Here is a 22,467-nt window from a genome sequence, read left to right as displayed (position 1 = left end):
TAGGTGCTTATAAATATAATTCACTCAATGACACTGCCATAGTAAATGAGGCTTTTAAAAAAATAGGAAAGCTGTATGGGGATAAAGATAGTATTATGCCCCTTGCATTGCTAATCAAATGTCCAGCTCAAATACTTCAACTATTACATCACTCAATGTGAAAATTTAACAATAGTTATCTAAGACAAAATGAAGGTTCTTATATAATTCTCTATCTTTTTATTAATTACAAAAAAATAAATAATTCACAAATACTTCTGCATACCAGTCATTCATATTAAGGTGGTAGGAGAGAAGGCTTTCCAAGTATGAAATGGAATTCACTACAAATTCTTACCTAAAAAATTAGGTTCAAAATCATCAAATCTTACTTCTTTAAATCTTGTCTTCAGTAAAAATTAGGTATAAATTAAAATGCAATATTTCCATTAAAGCCCAAATCATTATTTTTGGAGAGAAATTATTATTCACAAAGAAAAGTAAAGGCTCTGACAATGACCCAAAATATTTTTTGAGGAAAGCTTAACCCCTTTTTAAGAAAGTGAACATTTTCTATAAGAAAAGTGAGGAGGAACACTGAGGTGTATTATGAAATCACTGCTTGCTTCTAAAAAGTCACCCCTGAAATGTTCTGCAACTCCATTAACTGGATTAACAAAAATGAAACCCAAATCAGGTTCATACAAACTTGACTTCCCTCTTCCTTTACTGCCCCCTTGTGGAGATACAGGGAAAGACTCAGAGATCAAAGGTAAGGTTAAACCTGAATTTAAAATAAAAGGTGTGTGTGGTGGAGGGTGGGGGGAGTCAGCCAATGAATACTGAGAGTTAGTAATATAAAGGAGTTAATTTTCTTGGGAGGTACCAGTTTTCACACAATACAGTATACTACTTGTATACTAGATCTTTTTCCATGTTGAAAAATGAAGATCTGATTATCTTGTAGAGAAACTGAAGTACTTATGGATGAAATTTATCTGACATCTGGAATTTGCTTCAAAATATTCTAGGGCTGACAGAGTATACAAGAAACAAGATTGGCTGTGAACTTACAGCTGTTGAAACTGGCTATTCTCTCTATTTGGAATCTGTCTGAAATTTTCCACAATATAGGGGAAGAGGGGTTTTAGTACATAAATCCTCTGAATAAGGCAACTGATTCTACTTCATAAAGATGAAAAACTATTCCATTTATTCTTCTTCATTTTTATTCTCATTTTTCAATGTGCTATTTATTTACCTAAAAGATAAACTTTTGGTATATCAAATTGTTCAGGAATGAAATGTATTTACTAAGTACTGTGTACAGCAAAATTGTGAGAATTATGCCAATCTAGCTCTACTTCCTAGGAATTTGCAATCTGATATTAAAATGGTACTAAACTGTTTATTTTTTGAATATCCAAATATACAAAATATATGTTCATAATTACTACATGTCTTCAATGAGGAAAAATTTGAATTAATATTGTATGTGCTTATAAAAGGTGTCATGATTTCATTTGTTAATTTATTTACTTACTTATGAGGTGGGTTCTCACTGTCCTGCCTGACTGGTGTCAGAACTACAGGTGTGTCCCAAATGGGTTCACACAAACACAATAAAATGGCAGGTGTCAAAGCATACCCTGTACAATTTTAGTGGCTAGCAGATAGCATGAAGCCTCAGGGTGAGAAGTCAAGTAGTTCAGGAAAAACTAAACCCTCCAAGCTCCAGACAGTTGAAGTACAGAAGAACAGAGGTGACAGAAACAAAGGTACTGATATTTATGGGTTTTGTTACTTTTAGAAATATAGAAAATTTTATTCCAAGTGAAGGGATCTCTCACATTCTAAGCCTGCCAGTGATATTCAGCAAAGGGTGCAACAAAGTTTTTAAGGAAATAAGAAAAGACCACAAAGATTTATTAAAGGAAACTAAAACAAAATGTAGGTTCTTATATAATTCTCTATCTTTTTATTAATTACAAAAAATAAATAATCCACAAATACTTCTGCATACCAGTTATTCATATTAAGGGGGTAGGAGAGAAGGCTTTCCAAATATGAAATGGAATTCACTACAAATTCTCACCTAAAACTCAGGTTCAAAATCATCAAACCTTACTTCTTTAAATCTTGTCTTCAGGCTCTCCTTCTCACGGTCTGTTTTACGGTCTGTTTTAAAAACACACTACCTTTAATGCCCAATCTAAATGGTTAAATTTCTTTACAAAGTTGATGAACAAAATATTAAGATCTGAATTTCTTATATATGGCTAACAGCATGAGGAGATTTATGAATTTTATGTCTGATACCTATCAGAAAATACTCTTCCTCTTAATTATTTTAAGGTTCACATAAGTTTTGTTTTCCACATGAAATCCAAATCTGGAAAGGATTTTTATTTCTAGCATGACATTTCCTCTGTATTAAAAAAGTACACTTGAAATGCACCATGTAGAGGCTGCACTTATTTTCACTGAAAAACCTACCCTGAACAATACTGCAGACCTAACTACCTTCTTTTTATCAGCCAACATAGCAGTGTCACTAAGAACACCACTTTTTCATAGGAAAAAATGCAGCTATAGTATAAGTTTTATAATAAGACATTGAAATAAAAAGATAAACAAAACAATAAAAAATGCAATAATAAATGGAACAAACTTAAAGAACTAAGGTAATTAAATTTTTAACTTGGTATTCCCAAATATTTCTGTATATATGTGTAAAAAATCTTAAAAATATCATTCCTTCCCATCAATACATACAACTATAATGTGCCAGTAAAAAATGTGGGAAAACTACCATTCTATCCCAGGTAACTCTTAATGTAGAATACTTTTTTAAAAACAAAATCACTATCATCAGAATTTAGAAATTTAGCACTTCCACACTTAGAACACTATTTTCAAAAATGGTTTAAAGATTCGGTAATCATTTCATTTTCAAAATAAGTTTTAATAAAACAAGTTTCCTTATAAAAAGTTTTATAAGTCTTGGCTTATAGACACTACTGTAATATGCTATAATATCTGCATATCATATTATCTTTTTAAAACAAATATGTCACCAATAAAAGAGCAATCTGACAATGAACTATTACAGACTAAGTAAACTTCTATTATACATATTATACTCTAGTCAGATTTTATCAGATATACAAATCACAACATACTGGCATTGGTTAAACAGCTATCATTTTACCGAAGTTCAAATTACGAGAACTTCAGAATGTTCTTGGGCTATGGTCAAGAAATACATTTACACATTTTTCTAAAGTAACGACTAAACTCATTTAATATGTATTTTGTATCAGAGTAATTCCTTTGTAACAACAACAAGGAAAAAAATCCAAAACTCACAATTCCACCAATAAAATAGTCAAATAGAACTGCTTTCTGTCTTTCAAGAACCTATCCTATCTTTTTAAAAATTTGCCATACACATCTAATCTTACTTTATTTTCTCTTGTTTCACTACATTAAGGATCCAGGAGTTATAGTACAATGGTTTCTTCTTAGTCAGGATTCCAGCAAGGGATCCAGCTCTGAGGTGTTAAAACCTAACCGCTCTTCTAAGCCCAATGCCACCTTAATCCCCTGGAAAATCAGTTACAGCAACATGCAAATTCTACTGCACTACAGAACAGTGAAGAATTAACTCCCTATTCCCTGCTTCCTCTCCACGAAGACACTATCTAGTTCTAGTTCTAAAATTTTCCATCTAGGAAACCCCACCAACTTCTGAGAAATCAAAGGCATACACGTATGTACCACCTGTCCTATTCTATAACTGTATAACCAGAGACAACCATACACTAGGCCCGTAGCAGAAGCACAAGTTTAACTGCACCCTGCTACTGACTGTCACTGGATAATCCTATTAAGTCTTCTGTCTCAAGTTCTCCAGCAACACATAGTATTATCGGTAGGAAGTTTCTATTCTGTTTTGCTTTTGTTTTTAGTTTTTGAGTGGTACTGGGATTGAACCCAGGGCATTGGGCAGCAAGAGCTCTACCACTGAGTCAAACCTCCAACCCCACCTCTCTTTTTAAATTTTGAGGCAGGGTCCTGCCAAGTTGCCCAGACTGGACGAATTTCCAATTCTCCCACATCAGGTTCCCAAATAGTGGGATTTATATGCATGTGCCACAAGCACATACATCTTAGTTTGAAGAAGGGAACTGCCATCTTTGGAAATGCATAGATCTTTGTATATGAAAATAAGTTCTTGTCCATTTACTAACACCTTTAGTAAGAATATCATTTTGTGGTGGTGACTGACATAAAAAATAAAACAAAAAAAACCACACACATAATTAAATGAATCATACAATACCTACAAATCATCCTTGAGCAGATGTGAACAGTCTGAAAATTTCCATTGCCTATTCTTATTAGTACTTTACACTCTAGGAAGATGCTGCAATAACAATGGACATTTTTCCAAAACAATGAGTACTTTAATCTCTCCATCTTTCTATATTCTTTTTTAACCTACTTCAGGAACAAGAGAAAGTCCAGTTTTTCTTCTTAAATATTTAACCCCTTTCATTATTAATTTTTCTAAAAATAAAAACTGCTATTTCTCTGACACTACAAAAAACCAATGCATCCAATCTTATAGATAGCACTTGACTCAAGCAATTAAGTCCTTGAAAACCGATGAGTACTATCTCACCCAAACGCTTTCTCAAGCCTTGCCTTCTAAGACTGAGATTGGCCTGACTGAAAATCTTAATTTAGGTGAATGCTTCTGTTTTCCACTACTATTCCTTGATCCAATTAACTTACCCCAAGAGCGTTAAGGAAAATCTTCTTTTACCAAAATGAGATCCACAAAAATAGAATACCAATAGGAGGGAGTATAATCAAAGTAAAAAAAGAAATATTGCTAAAGCCAACATATCTGCCAAACACTGTTATTACAAAATGATACTGTTATTTACGACTGCCACTGCCAAAACCAGTATGCATTTAGGGACACCAGGTGAATTACTAATCAAACTATATTAGCATCATAAATACACATCCAAGAACTCAGCCAATACTTTTGAACTGACTCCCTTCGATAATTTAGTATTTGCCAAGCGTCTATGCTAGGTGTTTACAATTCAGTGAACAAAAGCATGATCCATGCTTTCATGAAGCTTTGTAAAGTGGGTAGCAGATACTACTTAAAAATATTTAAGGGTTGGGGATATAGCTCAGCTGTAGAGTGCTTGCTTCAAATGCACAAAGTCCTGGGTTCAATCTCTAGCACCACACAAACATGCACACACACACACAGACATATATATATATATTCAAATAAGTTAACCAATGAAAAATAACAGCCAAGAAATGAATAAGCCAAATGGGAAGAATTCACATATGACATGCATAGGGAAGCCACAGCCAAAGAAAGCTGACCTAGTTTAGGGTACACAGCTGAAGTACGAGTAGTGGGTGACTGGAGCAGAGACAAGAAAAGCTATCCAGGCAAAGAAATGCCATGGGTAAAGGTGCCAGGGCAGAAGGAAATCTGGCCTGTGAATACAACTCTACCAGAAAGAACAAGGAGGAAAGCTCTAAAAGGGAGGGAGAGATAAAGACCATCCAGAACTTTAGAATCTATTTTAAAATGAAATCATTTAAGACAGAGGATCACAGAACTAGGACACTTTTGATAGAAAACAGTAATCTAAAATAGAGTAAGAAGCAGAAGGATTTTGCCTTTCAACAGGTACACAAGGGCCAGAGAAATCAGTTCACAGGGATGAGGGGTAATTTTAACATCTAACAGATCCCAAGAGCACTACCCAGGCCTAGGTGGGTAGATGCTTTCAATATCATCTTCTGCATATAGGAAACCTACATGTAGAGACCATTTAAGAAATAATGATTTTTAGCTGGATACAATGGTGTACACTTGTAATCCCAGTGGCTCAGGAGGCTGAGACAGGAGGATCACAAGTTCAAAGCCAGCATAGCAACTTAGAGAGGCCCTAAGAAACTTAGAGAGACCCTGTATCAAAATAAAAAATAAAAAGGGCTGGGGATGTGGCTCAGTTGGTTAAATGCCCCTGAGTTTAATACCTGTACAAAAAAAGGGAAGAAATAATCGTTTATAGATGACAAGATCATGTGTATAGAAAATTTAAAAAGAACACTAAAAATACCACTAGAGTTAATAAAGAAGTTCGACAAGGTTAACAGACACAAGATCAACTACCAAAAATCATTTCTATTTACTTCTATATACACTTGCAACAAATACAAAAGCAACAGTTAAAAACAATTCCATTTAGTGAGGCCAAGTTTAATCCCCAGTTCTGCCACCTCCCAAAAAAACAAAAAAACTCCATTTATAATTGACTTAAGAATAAAATACTTATGAATAAATTTAACAAAAGTTCTCTTTAAACTACAAAACACTGTCAAATGATATTAAAGATCTTAACAAGTGGATCACAAAGTAATCCCTATCAAAATTCCAGCTTCAGTTTTTGCAGACATCGATAAGTTGATCCTAAATTTCATATGGAACTATAAGGGACATAGACAAAATAGTCTTGAAACAGAAGAATGCGCTGAAGGATGAACACTCCCAATTTCAAAACTTACTACACAGTCACAATAATCAAGACAGTATGGTACTGGCATAAAACAGACAGACCAATGATTTGAACTGAGAGGCAGAAATAAACCTTCAACTATAGTCAAACAATCTTCCAAAAGGAGGTCAACCAAAACAATTCAATCTGGAAAGAATGTTTTCAATAGGATATTCATATACAAAATAATGAATCTGAATCCCTACTTTATACCATATGCAAAAATTAACTGAAAATAATGACAGACCTAAATTAAAGTTTTAAGGGTTAAAACCATGAAACTCTTCAAAGAAAATATAGAATTAAATCTTTGTGACTTTGATTAGACAAAGCCATCATAAATATGACACCAAAAGCAAAAAGAGTAAGATACAGATAAATTGGACATTACCAAAATTTTACAGTTGTTAAGGGACTTGTATCTAGGACTTAAATAAAGAACTTTACAAAATTCAGTATTTTTTCTAGTCATCAAAATCTTTTGAGTTCATCCTCTTTCTAGAAGTAACAAAATGAAGGAGCATTGTTAGGAGTCATATAATAAACACTTCCCTTTTTTTTTTTTAGTTGTAGATAGACACAATAACTTTATTTATTTTTATGTGGTGCTGAGAATAGAACCCAGTGCCTCACACGTGCCAGGCAAGCACTCTACCACTGAGTCACAACCTCAGCCCCACTCCCCATTATTCTCAACATTAAAAATTGAATGCAATGATTTTTAAAAAATGAACATTTACATAATATATTGAGTCACATCATTTCCAGTGATTAGAAGTGAGCCATGCCTGGAAAGAAATAGAAGATAGTAGCTGAGCTCATTTAAATAGTATACTTAGGATGACTAATATTAAAGATTTAAACATAATACATTTTTCCTCAGAGAAAACAATTTGTTTCTAAAAAACATGCACTTCTGACATCCCAATTCCTAATTTCAGTGGCTGCACCCTGTGCACTTAATTTTTGTAGCACATGAAGGACAAGTAAGAAACTACTCTTAACATAGTAAAAACATAAGATGTGTTTATATCCTATGGTATGAGGCACAGTGGGGCCAATCTCCATAGGGAACATTCTATGCCACTGATGACTACTGCATTGCCACTATCACAAGCAACAGTAAGAGGGATAGGATACACCATGAAAAAGTTTTGCCTTTCAACTTCTGGATATTGATAAGTAGTGTAAGAAAGACCAGAAGCTCAGCAAATTATGCCACATAAGCTCATTATTCACACCCTCAAAACCAACTTCACAGATGTTTTGGGGCTTGCAAAACATTTTAATTAAAGGTATAATCTTTCCCTTTAAAAGAAAACAAAAATTAAATTCACTTAGTTTCAAAAGTCCAACCACAAAATTCATGCACTGACTGACTTTCCCAATTGATCCTAAAAGAGGGTTTCAAAACTAATCAACAACTTTCTGGGAACCATCTCCCACCAATGATATAAATAGCATACCAGAGCTTCTGATTTTTTACTTAGTGGCTGACATCTCAAGTTTAGAGGAGGCTAGGAAGGTGGAATAGTTTTCCTATTGAACATTCAAAACTGTCCCTCAGTGGTGAATTTTGAATTAGATGGTGAATTTCCAAAAGAAAAGTCACAAGAGCATTTTCACTTCCGGCTCAACCAAATTAACAGTCCTGTCTTAAATCTATGAATGCACTAAGTAAACTAGGATCAAACTAGCTGTTCCAGAGCCTTGTTTATTCTACTGGCTTATTCTAAGCACTGTTTGTATCCTCTATATTCTCTTCTCTGTAAGCCATGTCTTCTCTGAAGGTCTCTTCTCCCACTTCCTGCAACTTCCTTAAGACTTAATAGCCTACAGCTATGACGGGATTTTTGCTCCAAGTACCAGAAACCTACAGAATCTACAAAATGTCCACGGTCCACGTAAAATTTTCTGAAACATTCTTAGGAAAGCGTGGCTTTTCCTGAGGTTACCCAGACTCCTGGAACTCAAGGGCATCACAATTCAATAATTTTACAAAGTCAACTTAATTAAAACTGGACAAAAAAATCTGAATATACAGTTCTCTGAAGATAAATAAATGGTCAACAACCACATGAAAAGTTCATTAGCACTTACCACCAGCGTAATGCAAATAAAAGCCACAATGAGAATACCACTTCATACCCAGTAGGATAGTTAAAACTACTTGTGAGGACACAAACTGGAATTCTCATACGCTACAAAAATAATGTAAAATGGTACAGCTATTGTGAAAAACAGCCCAGAACTTGTTCCAAATAAATAAATGTGTAGTTACCATACAACCCAGCAATTCTACTTCTAGGTATTTACCCAACAGAAATGAGAACACATATCCATGCAAAAACTTATAAGTGAATATTCACAGCAGCATTATTATATTCTGAATGCTGTCTTCAAAAAGTGTAAAAAAAACTCAAATGCCCATCAGCAGATGAACAGACAAAAAATAAAAAACGGTGTATCACACGATAGATTATTTGGGAACAAAATAAAGGACTGGGGCTGTAGTTCAGTGGTAGAGTACTTGCCTAGCATGTGTAAGGCACTGGGTTTGATCCTCAGCACCACATAAAATAAATAAATAAAATAAAGGCATTGTGTTCATTTACAACTTAAAAAAAAAAAGAATAAAAAGAGATAGATATAATGCCTCAAATACACATTTTAGTTGACTTAAGAGTTTAAAATCTTGATCAAGATATACTGTATATGACAATTCTGACTTTACTCTGCTGTGAAGATAAAACTGATATATAATGAGGAACATTTACTAATCTTAAATGAACTTTAAAAATGCAGAATCTAAGATTAAGGGTTCAAAAGGCTACATTAACTCTCTTATAGGCTTAGGAACTAAATTCCTCAACAAGACTCCTAAAGTGCAAGTAAAATCAAGAATCAATAAATGAGATGAATTCAAACTAAAAAAAGCTTCTTCACATCATAAGAAACAATCAAGAACGTGGAGAGCCTACAGAATGGGAGAAAAACTTTGCCAACTGCACCTCAGAGCAATCTCCAGGCACTGCTAGGCAAGTGCTCTACCACTGAGCTACAGCCCCAGTCCTCTACTTTGTTCCCAAATAATCTATTGTGTGATACACCGTTTTTTATTTTTTGTCTGTTCATCTGCTGATGGGCATTTGAGTTTTTTTTACACTTTTTGAAGACAGCATTCAGAATATAATAATCTCCAGGATATATAAAGAATTCAAAAAACTTAACCCAAAAACCAAACAACCCAATCAATAAATGGGCAAAGGAACTGAACAGACACTTCACAAGAAATACAAATGGTCAACAAATACATGAAAAAATTTCAACATCTCTAGCAATTAGAAAAATGCAAATTAAAACTACACTGATGGGCTGGAGTTGTGGCTCAATGGTAGAGCACTTACCTAGCATGTGGAGGCACTGGGTTTGATTCTCGGCACCACATATACATGAAGGTCCATCAACAACTAAAAATATATGTAAAAAAAAAATAAAATAAAAAATACACTGAGATTCCATCTCACTCGTCAGAATGGCAATTATCAGGAATACAAGTAACTATAAATGTTGGTGAGGATGTGGGGAAAAGGGAACACTCATACACGGCTGGTGGAACTCCAAATTGATGCAACGACTCTGGAAAGCAGTATGGAGATTCCTCAAAAAACTAGGAATGGAATCACCATTTGACCTGGCTATACTTTTTTCTACCATTCTTTCCTGCTCTTACAGGATTTCAAACTAAATAAAATAATAAGTGAAAAGTCTGTGAGCTTGTAAAGAGAAAATAAAACTGCATTATCACAGCTCTAGCAGTATCAAACACCTCAGAAGATGTTCCTTTCTCTTCCCTCTGACCAGTTGCAGTTCAATTTCAGAAAAGCAGTTTCATTTCCTTTTATATTTCAAGGACCTTCTCATCTGTGGTAGTTACAGTAATTACAATGTGATACAGCAGCATAAGTAACTATGGGTAGTACAGGTCATATCACAGGCAAGGGAAGAGGGACACAGAACACCAAACAAGTACAAGAACTACAAAATTAAAATATGTTTTTGAAAAGTTATGTAGGTTAAGTTCAGCACAGTCAACTATGCCTGACAAATGAAAGGAACTGTTGTTTCCCAATATTTCCTCCCAATGACTGGACCAAGTGATTTCTACATTTCATTCCTCCACTTATGAATAAACCTAGACAAAGCTGATCAAATTAGCATTTAATGGTTTAAAGACATGGGTCATCAAGGTATGCAACACGTACCAACACATTGCTTCTTACCTTCCTCACTACCTCAAGTGAGCCTGGGCTATCTCAATACCCACATCATTGGCAACACTACAATATCACATTTTTCTTCCTAAATCCTGACTTCTCCCCTTGGGAAATATTTTAATCTCTCCAACACTTAAAACACAAAACATAATATTCCCTTGGTCCAAACTATCACTCTCTCCAGCCATCACAGCTGATGCTCTATGAAATATCTTACACTTCATTCTCTATTTGATTACCAATCACTACTCAAATCAAACGTATGGCTTTTGCACCCATCACTTACATAAACAGATCTCCCTATGATCAACTATGCCTGACTAATATCTAATGGAGACTGCAAACAATCTCCAATTTACCCTTCAGTAACAGATGACCACCTTTATTCTTTGTAATTCTCATCTCTGCTTCCCAAACTCTCCTTGTCTGGTTCTCCCCTCCACTTGTGTTAACTTGCCTTCTCCATCTCTTTGATTCTTCCTGCTTTCTAACTACTATTGCACCAAGGGTCCTGACACTGCTCCTCTTTCTTTTTGGATGACCTCTACCACTCCTTTAGCTTCAGTATCCCCATCACAGGCATGACTCATAAGAACCTAACCTTAACCCTAACCCTAACCCTCTCTATAATATAATTCTACTGACAGGAGGCAGCTGACCTGCACAGCAGCATGAAGGATAATGAAGGCTCAAGAGATAATTTGAACGGCTTCACTAAGATATAATTCACATTTTCTCACTAAGCATACAACTCAGTGATTTATTAAATTCATGGTTTACTATATTCAGAGCCACAATCTAATTTTAAAACATTTTCATTACCTGGTCCTCCCAAATGCCCCATTCTATATAATCAATGATTTGTCTCTGATTTACTTGTTCTAAACTTTTCATATAAATGCAGAGACAATGTGGGATCTTTTGTGAATGGCTTCTTTTACTCAGTAAAATGTTCTCAAAGTTTACTCACCTCGTTTCACATATCAGTATTTCTTTCATTCCTTTTAACTGACAAACAATATTCCACTTTATGTGTTTGCTAATGGATATGGAGAATAAAAAAAATCCCCAAGATAATGAGACCAGGGAAAAGGGAGTGAAAATGGAGGCCATGTACTGACAGCCTTCATCTCCCAGGACAAATGTTTTCCAGGCACCAGGCCAGATGCAGACAGGGAGGAGGTGTTTTACCACCCTTAAAGGAAGCAGTCTATGGGAGGTGTTAATCTCCTGCAAAGTAAACTCTCTTCAAACACCCACAGACCCTAACCAAAAGTTTGCATATCCAAGTAAACTATATATTCACTAGACCACCCCTCAAAATAACCTATATAAACTTACCCAGTCCCTTTCTTTGCTCGGTGGCTCATTTTCTACCAGGAAAGTGGTTCCAAGGGCCTGGTCTTTTTGTACTAACATTTGCTGCTTTTTATTTATCCATTAATCAGTCAATGAACATTAGGGTTGTTTCTACTTTTTGCCCATTATGAAAAATACTGCTTATTGTATAAGTTTTGGTGTTGATGAATATTGACTTTTCAGAACCAATAATTGCTTGTTATAAGGTTGTTCTATATATCTTGGCATGTTTAGCAATATCCCTGTCCTCTATCCACTAACTGCCCATCGCACTCTCCCAGTTAGAGCAAGCAAACTTGTCTCCAGACACTGCCAAATGTCCCAACTGGGCAACATGTCCCCTAACTGAAAACCACTACTATAGAACTGTGATATCTTTTGTAAAATTTTGTATCTACATAAATCTTGCCTAAGATCATCATAAAACAAAATTTTAAATATGACAGCATTAATGCCCTTAAACATTAATATCTAAATTATTTAATCCTTACATTCTTTTGTTACTATCTCTCTGCATATCCCAGCTCCATTGCCCAACTCAGCTTCAATTGGTTTTCCCCATGACATTTTGTCACAACTTATGTACTACTTCTCTAACAAAAATTTCCAAAATCTTTAGCTAAGGCCTCAATTTCCTTCCACACAATCTAATATACAAATTATTTTGTAGTCAAATTATTTTATTCACCAACAAATACTATGCAATTCCTACTAAATATAAAAAGATAGGTTGAACAAGCATTTTTAATTACATAGACCAATGATTCAAAAAATTAACTCTTGTACTGATCCATTTGCATTTCAAATTGAAAACTAATGTTAAGGCAACTAAGTTACATTTTAACATATTATAAGTTAAATATATTACATATATTACATATATTACCAGAGACAGCTGCCAACATGGCATTGTCTCAGGTATTATTCTCCTACAGTGGTAGGGTGCCTGCCTGGCATGTGTGAGGCACTGGATTTGATCCTTAGTACCACATAAAAATAAATTTAAAAAATAAATATATTGTGTCCATCTACAACTACAAAATATTTTTTTAAAAAGTCAGTTATCTGCTGAAAAACTTGAATATCCATATGCAAAAAATGAAGTTAATTACTATCTCACACCACAAATAAAAGTTAACTCAAGGGGCTGGGGATATAGCTCAGTTGGTAGAGTGCTTGCTTTGCAAGCACAAGGCCCTGGGTTCAATCCCCAGCACCGCAAAAAAAAAAAAAAAAAAAAAAGTTAACTCAAAATAGATCGAAGACTTAAGTGAGAAGTCTGTCACAGAAGAAAGCATAAGGACTGGGTTTGTGACTCAGTGGTACAATGCCTGCCTAGCATTTGTGAGGCAATGACTGGGTTCAATTCTCAGCACCACATAAAAATAAATAAATAGAAAAAAAAAGACATTCTATCTACAATTAAAAAAATCTTAAAAGAAAAAAGAAAACATAAATACGAATCTTTATGACTATAAACAAGGCAATGGTTTCTGATTTATGGCAACAAATTTAAAAATTAGGTAAATATAACTAAAAATTTCTGGGCTTCAAAGAACACCATTCAAAAGTAAGAAGACAATCCACAAAATGGAAAATATTTGAAAATCACAAATCTGCTAACAGACTTATCTAGACATATCTAGATTATAAAGGAACTCCTGTAACTTAATTTTTAAATACCAATAAAACAAATAAAAAATGAACAAGGGCCTAAACAGATGTTTCTCCAAAGATATACAAATGATTAATAACCATATGAAAGGATGCTCAACCTCATTTATCTTAGAATAATGCAAATCAAAACTATAATGAGCTACCACTTCACACCCACTAGGATAGCTGTTAACAAAAACAAAGATAACAAGAATTGGTTAGGATGTGGAGAAATTAGTAGTCTCATACAATGCACCTGGGAATGGGAATGTAAAATAGCACAAGGACTTTGAAAAACAGCTTGGCCATTATTCAAACACAGAGTTATCATATGGGGCTGGGGATAAAGCTCACTTGGTAGAGTGCTTGCCTTCCAAGCACAAGGCCCGGGGTTCAATCCCCAGCACAGCAGGAAAAGGAAAAAAAAAAAAAAAAGAATTATCATATGACCCAACAATTCCACTCCTTGATATATAGAGAAGAAATAAAAACATAAGTTCACAAGAAGATTATACATGAATACTCATAGCAGCATTATTTTTGTTTGTATGTGTGCTAAAGAAACAGGGTTACCCAGGTTGGCATGAAACTTCTGGGCTCAAGTCTCATTCTCCAGAGGAGCTGGGATTAGAGGGGTACTCAAATGAAACCAGAAGCAATATTATTTGTAATAGTCAAAAAAGTGGAAACAACCCAACTATCAACTGATGAATAATAAACACAAATGTGGTATTCCCCAAATGAACCACTATATTGGTAATAAAGAGGAACAGAATAATAATTAAAGATGCATACCATGTCTAAGAGTAAGCTATATCTTTGATGAGAATATACAATATGGATGAACTTGAAAACATTACACTAAGTTAAAGAAGCCAAAGACCAAGACCATATTATAAGATTCTATTTACTTAAAATGTCCTGAAAAGGCAAATGTCTATTGAAACAAAAGACAAAAATTGAACACAGAATGTAAATCAGATAATGACATTTTATCAATGTTAAAATTCCTTATATTGAAAACTGCACTATGATTTTGGAAGACATCTCATAACTTCTTACAATAGTGCAATTTCAAAATAATTTTGTTGAGGTGCTGGGGATTAAATCCAGAGCCTTGCACATGCCAGGCATGCACTCTACCACTGAGCCACACCACCAGTCCCTTCAAAACTTCATGATGGGGGCTGGGGAGATAGCTCAGTTGGTAGAGTGCTTGCCTCACAAGCACAAGGCCCTGGGTTCAATCCCCAGCACTACAAAAAAAAAAAAAAATTCATGATCACAGGAAAACATACAGTGAGATATTCACAGGTAACTAGGTATAATATCTGCAATTTCTCTTAAATGGTTCCAAGAAAAAATAAAGGTATGTTGAAATATATACATATACATACATAAAAAATGTACACTTGTGTGCACTGAGAAAATAAATGGAATAAAATGTTAACAACTGACAAAAATGGGAGTTCTCAGAATGATTCTTTATCCTTCAAATTACGTCAAAGTAAAGATACAAAAAAAGAAGGCACTAACAAAAAATTATGAAGAGGGATTTATACAGACAATTTACAACAGCTTCAATTAATGATACTATTTTAAATGATCAAATATATTTGACACAAAATATACACACACATTTTACAAGGCTTCTTACACTATTCATTTGTCTACCCTAAAAGATAAATCACCACTTAAAAAATCAACTAACCCATTTTTTTCTACATTTCAATCTTAGACCCTCTTCATGGAACAAAAACTAAATAATTATTCAACTTTCCTTAATGATCAAATGGGTGATCTCCAGGTAATTTCTAAAATTAGGTATTAGTCCAAATTGGGTTCCTTGATAATGATTTCCCTAATTAGTTGTAAAGCGGTAGCTCAGTTTAAAGCCATCACCAAGTTCTTTCTCCTATGCTTAAAGCTAATCCACTCAAAGGAAGAAACACCTGGCTGTAGTTCAGTTTGCCAACAAATGGAACTTATGGTCACATAAGTATTCACTCATAAGCCAGTAGAAGAACATCCTCAAGATCAAGATATACTTTCTTTAAATAAGGAATTACTCCTTCGGCAATACTGCAATAGTGTTTATCATTTTCAGATGACAGGTTTTCCAAAGTTTTATCAAAGGACTTTATAAAATATTATATTTCTCTAAGAAAGACACTTTCAAATTGGTTACAATATCTGCAACGCAACTTTTGTTGATTTCCCTACATATATAATTAATATTTTGATAGCTCCATCTAGCCTGATACTTTAAAAATATAACCAAGGTTTTTCAATTCTATTTTTTCTTTCCAAAGAAAAACTAGAGCAGGGAGTATAATCTCTCTTCCCCACATTTCAAGATTCCGTTACAATGATTCCTAAACCTAAAACCAAAGTCTGATTTAACATCTTTCAAAAACAAAACTAAACATAATCTGGAGCAAAAATAAATATGCAACACTCAAAGACAATTTTTTTTTTTAAAGCAAGGCTAAGAAAATATTTGCCGTTTGAAAAGAAATGTACTGAAAATATAAAATTGGTTATTAGGAGAAAAATGATGAAAGAATAGGGACAAAGGAGAAAGAGATTAAACTCAGTGTAAGCCTCACTCCTCAAAACAATCACTACAAACTATCCGTAACTCAGTGGGAGGAGTCACAGACACTTGACCCCATACCACCTTTCAGTTAGTTTTCTACTACAAACATACTGTAATTTGAAAATTAGAAGAAAAGGTTATGACCCACCACATGCCTTCAAATCGCAGTTTTGCAGTCTCAATTTGTTAAACTTCTGTGTACAAGAATGTAGTAGCTCCTGGCTCTGTTAGAATAAAGAGTCTCATCCAAAAATCTCTGATATGACTCACTATCTATTTGCTTAAGACCAGACTTTTTCTCCTAAATAGAACCCCAGCCCCAGACCCCTCAGAAAGGCCTAATTAAAGATATCTAGATTAGGATGTGTTAATTTTCTGTAACATAAAAAGTGTACTAGATCGAGAAGAAGAATCATGGCACACATAGCTAGTCAGTTATACAATGAACTATTTTATTCAAGATGCGATGTAAACAGTACCTAATCCTGGATGTTTTAAATATATTGTTTCCTTTAAACCACACAACAATCCGTATCTTCGTTTTACATTGAGAAAAATTAAGATTCAGAACGGTCCAGTATTTGCCTAACATCAGATGAGACTTAAACCCAGTTCTATCTGACTTAATTATGCTACAAATGGGTAGCCCCAGTACTGCTTCAGTCTATCGAAAGGCAGCAGATGTTCTAGAATAGAAAATTGTAAACTTTAATAAACTGCTTTCTAAAATACAAATTTCTCTACTTTAGAAACTGATTTTAAAAAGCAGATGTATGTACCTATGACACATTTGAACTTATTTTGTATTATAAAGTATTTCCCAAATATGAAATGTTCATCTTTTTCTATTGGTTAGGTCTTTGAAGAATAAACATATTACTAACTTATTATCTATACTTGAACAATATCCACAAAGTTATCCAAACTAGACTTAAAATCCAATATAATTACATATACAAGGAGGAAGTGGTTCTGTTTCTTAATAAAAATGCATTTACCACCTTTTCCCTTTTCATTCTCAAAAAAACTGCTCCTCCTAAGTTAGCAATAGCCCCGTTAATCACCAAATGTTTCCATGTATCCCACTCTCTTCTATAAAAAAGTAAATAAAATTTAACAAATTTAAATTTCATTTCTTAAAGAAAAATAAACTTTTCTTTCAACATCACATTTCATAAACCTGCAGACAAATGACTGAGCCATAATTAAGTCATCCATGAAAATTGCTGCCAAAAAAAAAAAAAAATGTTCAATCATTAAAAGGATATAATTTGGAGGAAGAAAGTTCCAGCTCAAGACTTGATTGGCGAGTGCAAGGTAACGTTGAAACACTGAAGACATCTGTGCATTGAGATTTTCCCGCCTGCTGAACTCCTGCAGAACTTCAACAGTTAACATGAAGATCTGACGAAGGTCTTCTTCCTATCATCAATAAATCACAAGCACGTTTGTATCTAAAACTTATTTAAAATGCATTCCCTTTTAGAACCACAAAATAGAACAAATAAGAACCTTAAAATTTCCACTGGAAAACACAATTTCCTTAAGTACATTTTCCATCTTGAGGACTCTACTCAGAATTTTTACATCACAGTATGTTTTCAAGTGATACCATTTACTGTAATATAAATGCTACTTCATAGAGAGGAGTCTTTGACAACTACTGCAGAGCTGGAGTCAGTTGCTATAGTGCAGAGCCCTAGGATTTAAGCCAATGCCTTCACATAACTTTACTCCAGAGCCAAACAATACGTACAAGAGAGACAAAGAGCCCACACCATCTGCAATAACATTTTAAATACATGGCCCTCTTTGGCATGCTGCCAGTCCTATTTTTAAGGGCAAGAGAATCCATCAATTGAATCAGTTATATCTAAACACAGTAAGAAAATAACAAACTAAGGGATTTTTATAGTAGTATTCTCTTGTTTTGTTTCAAGACTAAAAAAGTAATTTTTAAAACTGTCAACTACATTCCCCAAACTTATCATTTCACTATTCTATGAAATAACAACACAAATCCTTGGGTACAAGCAATCATTCAACTACAGGAATGTTCTCATCCACTAGGAACAAACAAGTAAAAACAGTCCAATAATTAAAATACAGAACAAAAATGCTAATACCTGAAATACTCTTTTGCAGTTACCATGGAATTCCATACTCAGTCCAATGTTGCTAGTTTTACTTGAACTTGAGAATTCACTCAATAGTGCAGTTAAAATAGAACAGGCCAGCGTTTGCTGTATTTGATAAAAAATAATTTTAAGGTATTATTTTTTTCAATGCTTTGTTTCAATACAATATTTATTCAAAAATAATACAACATTTTCCAATCTTTAGATTACTCATTACATCTTCAGATTTTACAGCTATCAGTCAGAAAATTAGATAGGGCAAAATAAAGATTAGATCTCCTTTCTAGGTGGCCTGGTATTTTAATAATACTTGTCTATTCCAGCTGTACAAATCCATTTATGCCTTGAACTTAGGACACACTCCTACTTAATCACAGAATTCAAGTGATATTTTAAAATAATCAATGTTGAATGCATTATTTTATCCAATTTGCACAACAGACCAGATACAATTTTACAACTGAAATAACTGAGACTGGTAAATAATTACCTAAGGCCAGCTGAGATTTGAACCCAGGTCTGTGTGACTCTATGTTCTGAGAGTTGTAAAACGTATCCCAAAACAGATGAAAGGTGAAACAGATTTTTAAAATTAATTTTTAATTGACACATTATAATTATACATAATAGTGTGAGACACTGTGATACATGTGTAGCATGAAGATAATTTGGTCAATTTCATTCTCCAAAAAATGGAACACTTCACAAATTTGCATGTCATCCTTTGCAGGGGCCATGTAAATCTTTCTTTTCTCTGTATTCATTCCAATTTCAGTGTAGTGCTAGTGAGGAGGGTACTAAAACTGACTTAAGTCTCTACAATATCAAAAGGTAGTACCCAAGAGGTTTAAAAATAAAAAATGAGGATTTTCTTCTCTCTGGTTCTAATAGGCTCAGAATATCAACTCATTACTTTTATTCATAGACTATTTAGAATCAAGGTGCCAAAGATGGAGATAACAATATGAATTATTTTTGGCATGCTTCCAGGAATTAAACAGAAATATGCTCCCTACCTCAGAACAACCGAAAGATTAAAGTCAAGATGAAACTATTTTTGCAAGCTTATACAACAGCTGAACACAGTCAGACGCACCCACCAACTGCACGCAGCATCTTTGTTCAGAAATGCTTCTGATGTTAGTACCTTGACCTTACAGATGCTTATCTTGGCAAATCTTAGCAAATATATATAAAATTAAATTTCTAAAGATTGGAAAGAGTTGATATTTGTTGAAGGTGAGTGATGATTATATGGGTGACTAACACAGTGCTTATCTATTTTTTGTATACATCTGAAATTTTCCTTTAAAAATATAAAAACAAAAAAGAAATTCCTATTCACCTCTTAATCTCAACCAAAATAAGCATGACGATATAACTAATATGTTGTGGCAGGCACACAACTCCATATATTGAAGTGATTTCCCAGAATTTTCTACACCAGGAAATAACTGTAAATTCTCTGGGGAATTTACAGTGCCTTCTACAATGATAAATTGTAGAAGCATCTCTAAATGCTTCTGGTTTATCTTACATACACACACACACACACATACACAAACACTAAACAAACAGAAAACAAAACACTGAGGTGTTTCGCAGATGTTTTTGTGTGGAACCCCCCGCCCCGCCCCCAACCAACGACCCTTGCTTGGGATGGAACCCAGGGCCATGAACATGCAGACCCTCACACTTTGTAGATTTTACTTTAAAGTATATATTTATTTTAATATAAATGGTTCCCACCTCCCCAAATCTTCAAGAGTGGCTGTTAACTGCTTTTGCATGGCCCTAAAAAGAACTGAGGTCTGAGAAATCAAGCACAAAACCCTCTCATAGAAAAACTGTTTATCACATGTCATTTTACAATTTGGGGGAACTTTAGAAACTTATCAAGTAAGGTAACTTTGTTTTCTGTTTTGTTTTTTCTAAGAGTAGAATTTGTTGAAGAATAGAAACGGGAACAGAACTCTTACAGTGCAAGAGGGGACCCAATGGCAGATTTTCTCCCAATAACTTTGTTTTTGAGTTAACAATTATAATTTTTTTCTTTTAAAATGGAGATTAATAATTAAAGAGAGCAATTGACACTTCAGAGACACATTTAAATGATATCAGATCAATTGCAAACATGAATCTTTAAATATAGCTAGAAAAATAGGTATAAAATACAATAAATAGGCACACTAAATCGAATTACTAAAATTCAAAGGAAAACTAAATCATAAAGATCTAAAAAATGAATTTCAATATCCTGTGATTCTGAATATATTTTATACTATTCTATATTTTTATAAGTCTTAGTCTTAGATTTTCACCTAAACTTTCTAAATAAGAATTCAGTGAAAAGAGTCTTGTGAACAGGTAGCTAAATGTTTAAGAGAATCTCAACTGAGATAATTTATTGAAAAAATAATTCATAGGGGCTGGGGTTGTAGCTCAGTGGTAGACTGCTTGCCTAGCATGTGTGAGGTACTAGGTTTGATTCTCAGCATCACATATAAATAAATTAAATAAAGATCCATCAACAACTAAAAAAGAAGAAGAAAAAATAGAATTCGCACAACTTATAGGAAAAAACAGGCAAGCATAAAAGTTCACTCTTAAACCATCATCCTTACAAATAAACAATCCATAATAATTTTCCACAAGTAATTTACAACTTAACTACAGATTGAATGTCTTCACAAAATGGCACATTTAAACTAGGATCATATTAAAATTTTCAGTAAAACACCTCTAATACATGTTCAATATATATATATAATAAAGCTTTATTTTCATGTGAAATAAATATTTCCTAAGATTATACACATATGTTTATAGTCAAGATATGAAACAAATGAGTGGAGGAAAGGGATAAGGCAAAGACAGGTGAAAGACCTGTTGAGGTTACTGCAGCTGAGAACAAGGAAATTTAACTACAAATTTCATTGGACAAACAAGGAGCCCCCAAAAGCATGAAACTGCTTTTAAGTTTTAGCAATAAATAGATTCCTCCAAAAGAGTAAACTTTCACACTAATGATGTGCAAATTCACCCATAAAAGTAAATTCTTTCCCCCCAACCCCTGATACTGGGGATTGAACTCAGTGGTGCTTAACCACTGAGCCAGATCAGATGCCCAGCCCTTTTTATTTTATTTTATTTTATTTATTTATTTTTTTTTTTGAGACAGGGTCTCTCTAAGCTGCTTAGAGCCTCGCTAAATTACTGAGGCTGGACTCAAACTTTCGATTCTCTTGCCTCAGCCTCCAAACTCACTGGGATTATAGGCATGCACCACTACACCTGGCTAAAAGTACATTCTTAATATATGAGAATCAGGAACAAAATGAGTTCTCATTATAGACAGCTCTCTGAACAGAAGAACTTTTCATTCTTAAATTTTTCATCCAACAAAAATAATACAATATATCTTCATCTCAGAAAGGCACACAAAAAATAAAAATTGCCTATAATCCTATCGTCATTCCAATTTCTTAATGCATGTTATTTAAATACCATTGCTATTAATTCACATATATTATTTTACATTCTACTTTTTTCACATTACACTTATGAAAAAGATAAATCTTTAAAAACAAATGTTTTCTATCCACATATATACTTAAAGACTTAAGAAATACATAAAAACAAATTATTATGCAGCATGCAGAAATAGTTTTTAGCTGTGTAAAAATTAACAGCATCCAAAGAACTAAAATTTAGAAAGAGATTTGCATCATTAAAAGATATTAAGTAGTTTAATTTCTCCTTAATTTGGAAATCCTGTAAGGATATGAGATTAGCATGATAAACACTACACATTATATAGGTCTGATTCAAAGGTGCCCAGTGAATAGAGATTCATT

The 22,467-nt window shown here is 33.8% G+C and overlaps 1 protein-coding gene and 1 pseudogene across 1 annotated transcript in view; both read right to left on the bottom strand.

The window, feature by feature from the left end:
• Positions 1-22,467, bottom strand: part of Xpo4 (exportin 4) — a 107,472-nt gene that overhangs the window by 41,457 nt on the left and 43,548 nt on the right. The window contains 2 exon segments of the mRNA XM_047552589.1: positions 17,741-17,894; positions 18,599-18,715. Coding sequence (XP_047408545.1) covers positions 17,741-17,894; positions 18,599-18,715 — 271 coding nt within the window.
• On the bottom strand, positions 19,297-19,413 carry LOC124986013 (uncharacterized; annotated as a pseudogene).

This window comes from Sciurus carolinensis, chromosome 5, assembly GCF_902686445.1.
Source record: "Sciurus carolinensis chromosome 5, mSciCar1.2, whole genome shotgun sequence".
NCBI lineage: Eukaryota > Metazoa > Chordata > Mammalia > Rodentia > Sciuridae > Sciurus > Sciurus carolinensis.
The sequence above is the reverse complement of the archived record's forward strand: the minus strand, read 5'-3'. Positions and strand labels throughout refer to the sequence as shown.